The 10,542-nt window shown below is 40.6% G+C and overlaps 1 protein-coding gene and 1 pseudogene across 1 annotated transcript; one reads left to right on the top strand and one right to left on the bottom strand.

Annotated features, from left to right (window-relative positions):
• Window positions 1-2,630: 2,630 nt before the first annotated feature.
• LOC134381657 (large ribosomal subunit protein eL21-like) lies at window positions 2,631-3,122 on the bottom strand (annotated as a pseudogene).
• Window positions 3,123-8,927: 5,805 nt separating this feature from the next.
• CCDC70 (coiled-coil domain containing 70) lies at window positions 8,928-9,596 on the top strand. The gene has a single exon (XM_063101671.1). It carries the CDS (start codon window positions 8,928-8,930, stop codon window positions 9,594-9,596), a length of 669 nt encoding a protein of 222 aa, XP_062957741.1.
• Window positions 9,597-10,542: the final 946 nt, after the last annotated feature.

Consider the following 10,542-nt stretch of genomic DNA (forward strand, 5'->3'; position numbering starts at 1 on the left):
TTGATTCCAAAAGAGAAAGCAGTGAATGAAAGGCTGAGAAGCTTGAACAGACATTTCAGCAACGTAAAGGGGTCTAGGGAATAAAGTTGTTGCTAAGGGCCTATCATGGAGGAGAGATTCTAGAAAACATCACAAGCCTTTGTTTGGAGTAAGGGTCAAGTGAAAAAGCATTTCTCACAGAGAGTAAAGCCGAGCTTAGAATCATCTCAATTCCTGATTGGATTAAAGCAATAGGCTTCTAACCTCTCTACCTGACAGAAGCAAAAGTAAATACCTTTGGAAGAAGATAATGTCATGCAGAGCTTCAGAATACTGACACTCAATCAAAATAACAAGACACATAAGAAAACAAGTTTTGTAAGGAAAACCGAGGGAAAACATATCCACAAAACGTATCCACAAAAGATCCAGACCTTGAATAATAAGACATAGGCTTCAAAATAATTACAATTAATATGTTCATGAAATTAAAAATCAAGATAAATAAATGTGGTACAAAAAAACTGAGAACTATATAAAATGACAAAATAAATATCCTAGACCTGAATAAAATTCAATAAACACACTTAAGGACTGAATGGATAAGTTAGGCAGTAGACTAAGCATTGCTGAAGAAAGAATAAAGCACTGGAATGTGGGAGAGTAGAAGATACACAAACTAAAGCACAGAGACCAAAGAATGGAGAATATAGAAAAGAACATAGGAAATATTAAAAAACCTAGTGGGAAAGCTTAACATGCATGTTATTGGAATTCTGTCAGTGAAAGAGAGAAGAAATTGAGAAGAAATATTGGAAGAAATATGGCCAAGGATGTCCTAAAATTGATGACAAGAAGTGCTTCAAGTCCCAAGCATAAAAGATACAAAGTAAGGCACATCCAGTCACATCAAAATAAAACTGCTAAAGACCAAAGGCAAAGTCATAGCAACCTGAATAAAAAAGCATACGACCTTCAAAAAGCAACAGTTAGGTTGATAGTGAATTCTCTACAGAAACAATGCAAGACAGAAGAACTAAAAGAAAATAACAACTAACCTAGAATTCTCTAATCTGTAGAAATATGCTTTAATAATAAAGGCAAATGGGATAATAAACGATAGTATTTCTGAATAAAAAAACAAAGGCACTTCTGTTTGAATTTCAGTGTTACCCTAAATGATGTTTTCTTCCTTTCTATTAAAAACTTAGAGTTGATACTATCATAATTCAAATTCATCAGAGACAAATGCTAATTTTATCATCATTTATTTGCAGAGATTAAAATTCATTTCTTATCCATGTTTTGAAATCCTATTACCATGAAATTCTCAATACTTGAAACAATGAAATAAAAGGAAAGAGGCATTTGTTTGCACAGCAGTGGAAATATGCTAAGCAAGTCATTGTACCAGAAAAATCTGTTGCATGGTGTAGTGGATTGAATTATGTTCCCCCATAACTCCTTGAATTGTGATGCTTGAAATGTGTCCCCCAAGTTTTATGTATTAGAAACTTGGCCCCCACTGTGACTGTTAAGAGGGTGGGAAATCCTATTATGGCAGTTGAAAGGTGGAGGCTTGAAGAGGTAGTTGGTTTGTAGGACCGTGCAGTAGTGAATGGATTAAAAACAGTGGTCAGGGGCATGATTCTGAGGGCTTTAAAAGAAGAGGAGCGTCTGTCTTTCTCTCTCTCTCTGCTCTCTCTGCTTCCACCATCTTGCAATGTGAGACCCCTGGGTCACTGTCACCACCATCAGATGGACTTTGGACTTCCCAGACTCAGAAACTGTAAGCAATAAATTTTGTTTTCTTTATAAATCACTCAGTTACAGGTATTTTGTTATAAAAAACAAGAATGGACTAATACATGTGGTAAAGAAAAAATGCAAAATTAAAACATTTTCAACAAATAAACACGGAGAGAATTCTTTACAAGACCCATACTAAAGGAAACTTAAAGAGTATGATTTTGGGGGTTGAAGAAAAATAATCCCAAACAGAAACATAGAGATGCAGGAAAAAATAAAGAGCACCAAAAAGGGTAAAAGTATGGGTGATTATACATGAATATTGACTGTACAAAAAAGTAATAGCAAAGCCTTTTGGAGTATATGTAGGATTGACATTCATGACAACAAAGTGAAAAAGGTGGGAGGAGTGTAAATGGAGTTAAAATCTAAGTTTCTAGCGTTACAGGGATGCGGTAAGAATAATAAATATATATCAGGCTTTAATAACTCAAGCATACCTATTGTTATCTCCAGGATAATTACTAAAAGAATATATAACTAATAAAATAATAAAGCTAAAATAAAATAATAAAATTATTTCATTATACTGAAAGAAAAAAGAAAAGTAACTTTCAATAGGTTAAGACTAGAGAAATGGTAGGATAATAGATTTAAATCTAATATAAATTAGTAATTATAGTATGTATAAAAATATTTTTAAAATATTAAAAAAATATAAAGCAAATATTAAAAAAAATACTCCAATTAAATGACAAATCATGTCAGAATGGGAAAAAAACAAAACTCAACTATATGAGGGGTCTTCAAAGAATTCAGGGATGAATTAACATTATCTTTTTTTATTTTTATTTATTTATTTTTTTACAGTACAGCAGACTTGGTCTTTTATTTTATATTTTTTACACCCATTGTGCCATGAATTCATAGGGAATAGGTTCCAACAGCCCAGGCTCCTTGCCATTGGTTCTCACAAAGTGTGCTTTTCTGGGTGGAGCAGGCTGGTGGGTCAGTTGAACCCAAGTTCCTTTCTCTTTTGCTCTCTTCTTTTTCTTATCATTTTCCTTCAGGCATTTCAGGAACCTGTCTTGGCTCTTAGAGTGCTTAATATGTTCAATGCACACATTAATTCTAGTGACAAGAATCTTGCCCTTAACTTGTTTGTTTACAACAGTGCCAGCAGCATGCTGGGTAACATTGTAGACTCTTCCAGTTTTACCATGGTAACATTTGTGGGGCATTCCTTTTTGAACAGTACCCATACCGCTGATGTCTACAATGTCACCTTTCTTGTAGATTCACATGTATGTAGCCAAAGGAACAACTCCATGCTTTCTAAAAGGCTTAGAGATCACATATTGGGTACCTCTCCTCTTTCTCTTTGTGTTAGTCATTTTGACTAATTACTGGAAGATGATGTTTCCTGCTGAAAACCACATTATCTTTTAATTCTATTTTTCCATGAACTTTTTGAAGTATACTTGTATGCTACTCACAAGAAAAACACTTTAAACATAAGGACACAGAAAGGTTGAAATAAAAGGATGAAAAAGATACACCATTAAAACACTAAAGAAACATGTTGTGCCTGTACTAATATCAAAGTAGAACTGAAGGAAAGAAGGAAAGAAGTATTACTAAAAATAAAAAGTGGGGCTTTGTATAAAGATAAAAGTGTCAATATGCCAAGAAAAGATACCAATTGTAAATGTGTATGCACCTAATAACATAGCCTCAAAATGTATAAAGTAAAAACGGACTGAACCAGAAGGAGAAATAGACAGATCTGCAAGTACATTTCTCTCAGTAACTGATAGACAAGCAGCCAGGAAGTTCTATAAGTATATAAAAGATTTGAGCAAAATAGTTAAAAACTTAATCTTATCCATATATGAGGTACTTCAAAAAATTCATGGAAAAATAGAATTAAAAGTTAATACAAATCTTTCCATGAACTTTTTGAAGTACTCTCATATATAGACCACTGCATCAAACAACTGAAAAAATATGAAGTATTTTCAACTGGACATGAAGCATTTATTGAAATTGAATATATGTAGAGCCATAAAGCAAATCTTAACAAATTGAAATGATTGAAATCAGAGTATACAAACCACATACTTTGTGTAGAAACACAAACCATAGTGGTATTCAGTTAGAAATCAGTAACAAAAAGGTAATTGGAACATTTTCACATATTTAGAAATTAAGCAATATACTTGTAAATAGCCAATCAAAGAAGAAATTCTAATGAATATCAGGAAAATTTTTAATTGAATGGTAATCGTGACATAACAAAACATGTGAGATGCAGGTAAGTGTACATAGAGGGAAATTGATAGTCTTAAGCATATATATTAGGAAAAAATAATGGCTGAAATCAATGATTGGGACTTCCAGAATGGCTAAGTAAAGGGCAGGATGGGTTTGGAGTTCCCAAAATCCCCGTCCCCAAAGAATTATTACTATTTGAACTGTGTGGCAGTTCACTGAACAGCTACTTTCACAGGACTTGTCTTTATTTGACCTGACTCAAGGTTTTAAGTCAGCTATTATAAATTTGGTCAAAGAATTAAAAGAAGCCATGTGTAAAGAATTAAAGGAAAACATGAGAATTATGCCTCCCCAAATAGACACTATTAATAAAGAGATGAAAATGATATTTTAAAAAAGAACTAAATAGAAATTCTGGAGACACAATGGAAATTTCTAAAGAAATTCTGGATGGACCACGGGTCTGTTGATGGATGACTGAATAAAGAAATCGTAGTATGTATACACACACATGCACACAGTGGGATATTATTCAGCCTTAAGAAGGAGATCCTGCCATTTGCCACAACATGGATGAAATGGAGGGCATTATGCTAAGTGAAATAAGCCAGACATAGAAAAACACTGCACGATCTCACATGTGGACTCTAAAAAAACAAAAACAAAAAAACCATAAAAAACAGAACAGAATAAAACAGTGGTTACCAGGGGCAGGGAGGAAATGGGAAGAGGTAGGTCAAAGTTGCAGATATGTAGGATGAATAATTCTAGAGATCTAAATTACAACGTGAGGACTATAGTTAGTAATATATTGTATTCAGGATTTTTGCTGACAGTAGATTTTGGGTGCTTATGCCACACATGTAAAAAAAAAAGTAACAGTGAGATAATGGGTATATTAATTCACTTGACTACAGTAAAAATTCACTATGTAAAAAACAGTTCTGAGGTTGAAAATCAAAAAATTAAATAGAGGGGCTTAACAGCAGACTTGAACTGGCAGAAGAAAGAATCTATGAACTTGAAAACAGGTCAATTGAAATTATCCAGTCTAAGCATCAGAAAATAAAAAGAATGAAAAAAGAAACAAAAACAAAAAACGAACAGAGCCTCAGAGACCTGTGGGACACCATCAAGCTAACATACACATACTATCAGTTCTAAAAGGAGACGAGAGAAAGAGGAAGAAATAGTTGAAAATATAATGGCAAAAAAACTTCTCAAATCTGATGAAAAACTGCACCAAATTTGCACATCCAAGAAACTCAACAAACTCCAAGTAGGATAAACTCAAAGAGATCTACACCAAGACACAAGATAGTCAAACTGTCAAAAGGCAAAAACAAAGAGTCTTGAGAGCAGCAAGAGATATAATTCATCACATACAAATCTCCCGCCAACATGTGATTTCCCAGAAGCCCACGCCTGGAAACCACCCAGACAGAATCTGAGGTAACAATCATTTGTGAGTCATCAACAGCGCCCCCTATTGATGAAGTCAAAGATGGAAGACAGCAAAGTCTTTCAGGCCTTTCAGGGGCTCTCTCTTTAAAGTCTCTTATTTGGGGCCCCATCCTGGCCCTCTGCATTCTGTGAGTCAGGACTGAGAGGGCTCAGAGGGGCCATAGTAATAGTGCTGGCATGAGCCCACAAGCACGCATCACCAGGGTGTGAGATGACAATGACCACCTGTCTGCTGAAGGCCACAGGACTTGCCCAGTTGGGAAGCAGCTAAGCAGTAAGTAACTGTTGGCTTCAGATATTATAGTATTTGTTCTGAGCGTAAGGTTATATATAACATTTCCCTTAGATATAAGTTCCTAGTAATGAAGTATAGTTATGAAGACTAGGCATGTTTCTTTACTTCATGTATTTATATCTACATGGATATACATCTACAGTTTTATGTTGTACTTTATCTAAATACACGTCTACATATTTGATATGGTACTTATTTTATCTCTTCCTCAAAGATAGTTTAGTGGTAATTTGAGAAAAACTTGGATATCATTTTTTTCCAACATGCCAACCCAGGAGCCTGCTGTTGATTCAGCCAGCATTTCCCAAACTTCTATCATGTGGCAGACATTGTGCTAGATGCTGGACAAAGAGATGGGAGATGAGGTGCTCGTGGTGGGGCAGGAAGGGCACACACTCAGTCTGAGCTTGGCGAGAGGCACTGGAGAGGCTGCCGGAGGAGGTGACTCCTCCTCTGAGTCTTGAAGGATTAGCTAGGTGAGGTGAGGTGAGGGTAAGCAAGGCTTTCCAGGGAGAGAGACCAGAGTGTCTTGGAAGAGAGGAAGGAAGTATTTGGCACATTTGAGGGATTCCAGACAAAGAACCATGATATGACAAAGAAAATCAAAGTTCCAAAATTCAATTGAATTCAGCTCAATTCAATCAATATGTTTATCATTCCCTCCTCTGTGCACAGCTTCATGATAGATGCTGAGTTACAGCACTGCAGAAAGACACATTCACATGATTGCAATCAAGCATGGCAAGTAGCAATAGCAGAACGTAGAGACAGGTAGCATCAGGGAGATAGGGGGGAACTTTGTCTGGAGGGTCTGAGTACTTTCAAAGGGAAGGGATGAACAGGAATTCAAGCCCACAACAGGAGGAAAAGGACATCTCGGTAGAGGACACAGCATGGGCTTCGGCCTAGAGGCAGGAAGCTGCGCTGTGTCGAGAGCTGAAGGTAGCTGGTAAGACTGAAACCTGGAATGGGAGTTGAGAGGACACTGGGTAAGAAAGTAAAGGAGAGATGAGCAGGAGCTGGCTTGCAGGAGGCCTTACTGAGGCATTTGGTTTGATCTTTGGGCTATGGGGTCTTCAGAGGTTTGTGAGGTGTGACATGATGAGACAGTGTTTTAGAAATACCCCTGGGGCTGCAGTGTAGGAGACAAGTGGGAGGGTCCCATCGATACAGGCAAACTGGCCTGAACAGTCCGTGGTCAACGAGATGAAGCAGAGGTGTAGTTTCAAGGAATATTAAGGACATTACCTGGTAGGGCTTGATGGTTTACAAAAAGTCTGGTGAGGGAGAGGAAGAGCTCGAGGATGAGCCCGTTTCTGGTTTGTGTGACTGGGTAGATGAGGTGCCACCAGCTGTCCACAGAATAGCCACCATTCTCTACACACACACACACACACACACACACACACACACACACACACACACACACACACACACACACACACACACACACACAGTGTCTTCCCTTTACCCCTGCTCTTTGCTCCCAAGCCAGAAATGCAAAAACCTGGGGGAAAACGGAAAGCCTCCCTGAAAGGTCTCATATTGCTCCACAGTGTGGTGCTTGGTGACGTTCCCCTAGTGAGGCCAGACCCTGGCAGCTTCTTCCAGAAAGCACAGAATGGAAACCAGGGCCCTTACCATGTGCCCGCACCCTTGTCTGGACACACGGAGGGCTTCCCTGCTCCTACCACTTCGCCATGCCCAGCCCTTTTTCTCATCGCTTGACCGCCTCTGTGGCCACTGGAATTTCTGTGGACAGTTCTGATATCTGATACCTCAGATGTCCGGCAATGTTTGGAGAGATTTCCCCCTCTCTCCTCCCCCTCTCTTCTTCCTTCCTTCTCTTTTTCTTTCTCCCTAGCTTTTATTTTACTGTGAAATACACTGCATTTACTAAGGTACATAAAGTTCACTCATAAAACTTAATGCATTTTTATAATTACACACGTGCAACCACCACCCAAGCAAAGACATAGAACACTGCTAGCCCCGCAGAAGCCCCTCTCAAGCACTCACCTAATCACAACCCTTAGTTCCCCCACCCCCCCAACCCCACAAGTAACTACTATCCTGTGGGATTCACTTCCTTGCTTTTCTTTTTTGTGTTATCACCTAAGTGTGTGCCCCTAAACAATAGGGTTTAGTTTTGCTTGCTTTGGAACTTTATTCTTAGAAATTCCTTGATCCTGCTTCCTTCTTTCAACACTATGTAAGATCCATCAGTGTTGCTGTATGCAGCTCTGCCATCCATCACATGGGTGTACCACCATTTTTTATTCCACTCTATTGCAACGATCATTGGATGGTTTGCAGTGTTGAGGTCTTATGAACAAAGCTCCTTGACCATGCTTGTATACGTGTCCTGGTCACAATTCACAGGTTTCCTCAGAGTTCATACCTGGGAGTGCAGCTGCTGGGTCATAAGGGGTCTTCACTATTGCATGATGTTACTTGCTATGTGTGAGGTTTCCTCTTGTCACAACCTCACCAACATCTGCCATTGTCTCTGCCTTTTTGTGTTAAACTTGTTCCCCAAATAGACTCTTCTACTAAAATAGTCTGGGTCAGTGGGTCAGTGGTCAGTGGGTCTTACCTTCTGTTTCCCAGATGGCTTGTCATAGAGGACATCTGCAAGTGAGGCACCCTGCTGTGAGCATTCCCTAGGGAGGTATGCACGATTACCAAATGAGAATGCCAAAGCCTTGAATGAATTCAGAGTGGTTTTCAGAAGCAGATCCTTTGGGGGCTGTGCTTCTTTATTACTTAAAAGCAAAACAAAACCATTTGTGACACACCTCTTAAGTCATGTCACACTTGTGTGCTCCGATATCCTAGTTTAGAACCGCTGTTCCAGTTGGCTGAGATTCTGTTTTCAGCATCCTTGAGCTTGAAGGTACTGACTGCCTATTCAGCCCAAAGCCATGACCACCCAGCATGTTTCTCTACCAAAGATTGTCCCTCACAAACACCAGCAAGGGAACGATGAGAGCAATGATTACATTTTCCCAGATCAAGTAGTACAGACCCAAGGGCTGACCCCTGGCATGTGATACTCATAGGCATGTTCTCTCTGCTGCCCCACAGGGTTGGACCAGCTGACCTGGACTTGGCCAACACCCTGTCCTCCCTCACAGCCGTCCCCTCATCCTGGCTGACTAGGAAGATGTTTCCCTTCAAGGTGAGCAAATGGAGGGGGCTGGCTTGCTTCCGGTCACTGGTGGTCTCCTCCTCCAATATGCGCCAGAAGAAACTAGTCCACAAGTTACAGGAGGAAAAGGCTTTTCGGGGAGAGATGAAAATTTTCCATGAGAAAATAGAAGACTTCAGGGAAGAGATGTGGAATTTCCGAGGCAAGATCCATGCTTTACGGGGCCAGATCTTGGGTTTTGGGGAAGAGAAGAGACCTTTCTGGGAAGAAGAGAAAACTTTCTGGAAAGAGGAAAAAAACTTTTGGGAAATTGAAAAAATTTTCCGGGAAGAAGAGAAAACCTTTTGGAAAAAATACCGTACCTTCTGGAAGGAAGATAAGGCCTTCTGGAAAGAGGACAATGCCTTGTGGGAAAGAGACCGGAACCTTCTTCAGGAGGACAGGGCCCTGTGGGAGGAAGAAAAGGCCCTGTGGGTAGACGAAAGAGCCCTCCTTGAGGAGGAGAAGTCCCTGTGGGAGGATAAAAAGTCCCTCTGGGAGGAAGAGAACGCACTCTGGAAGGAACAGAGAGCGTTCTGGATAGACGGTGGCCACCATATTGCTCGGCAGCAGATGCCTGAAGCTGTGCCCTACGACGTCAATGGAGGGCAGCAATCACCAGCCTCCTTCCGAGGCAGGGCGTAGTGAGCACGGGACATGCAGGGCTGTGGGGTCCAGACTGGGCTGGACTGGGAGTCAAGTCCAGGGTGATCCCCTGTGCTGTAGAAAACATGCACTTCTTTGTTTCCTTGCAAGATCTAATAAAGTCCTGAGGAGAGGTTTGGGCAACCAAATCTTCAAGAAAGGCCAGCTGCACTTTCTCCAGGTGTTGTGATTTTTTCCAAGGTCATATTCCCATCTTCCCCAGGCTGCTCTGTCACCATAGAGGCTGGTCCCAGGCAGTTCACAGTGATTCTGGCGAGAAAGAGTCGGGGAGGAGAGGCTCAGACGACGCCAGGCAGAGCCAGGCAGGGACAGAGGGGCTGAGGCACTTCACCTCTGTTACGCTTTGGGGACAACCACTTCTTCACTCTGGCAGTCTTGGAGTGGGCTGGCGGCTTTGCAGAAAAGGCTACAGTGCTGTTAACAATTCATCTGTGCCTCTTCCTCACCTGACAGGCCATTTTGGACACACAGGCAGAATCCCTTAATGATCCACTCACTGGTAGGTCCAAGTTCTCACCAAAGTTCCCAACTGCCCATTCTCTGTCAGCACAAGAAAGGGGCCATGGCATTGGGCTGAGTCCCACAAAAGCACGGACTGTCCTGATGATGGAGTCAAAGTGGACCCCTGGGATCATCTGGGATGTTCCTCCCTGCCCCTGCCCCATAGATTCCCACTCACTCAGCTCTCACTGTCCCTGCATTTGCATTTCTTCATTATAAATTCCTTCCTTTGGGCTTTCTGCCTTCATTCATTCTAAGATGAAAATACCCCAGGGGGGTAAAGCATTAAACGAATGCACACTAATGTGGTCAAACAACTTACATGCTCAACTTTTCTTGTGGGCCTGGGGAGATTAGGTGGTCCTGCATGGAAAAGACTGGAAGTGGGAGAGAAAGAAGCACCAAGGCAGGCACGACGTCGTGC

The sequence above is a fragment of the Cynocephalus volans genome, chromosome 7, assembly GCF_027409185.1.
Source record: "Cynocephalus volans isolate mCynVol1 chromosome 7, mCynVol1.pri, whole genome shotgun sequence".
Classification (NCBI taxonomy): domain Eukaryota; kingdom Metazoa; phylum Chordata; class Mammalia; order Dermoptera; family Cynocephalidae; genus Cynocephalus; species Cynocephalus volans.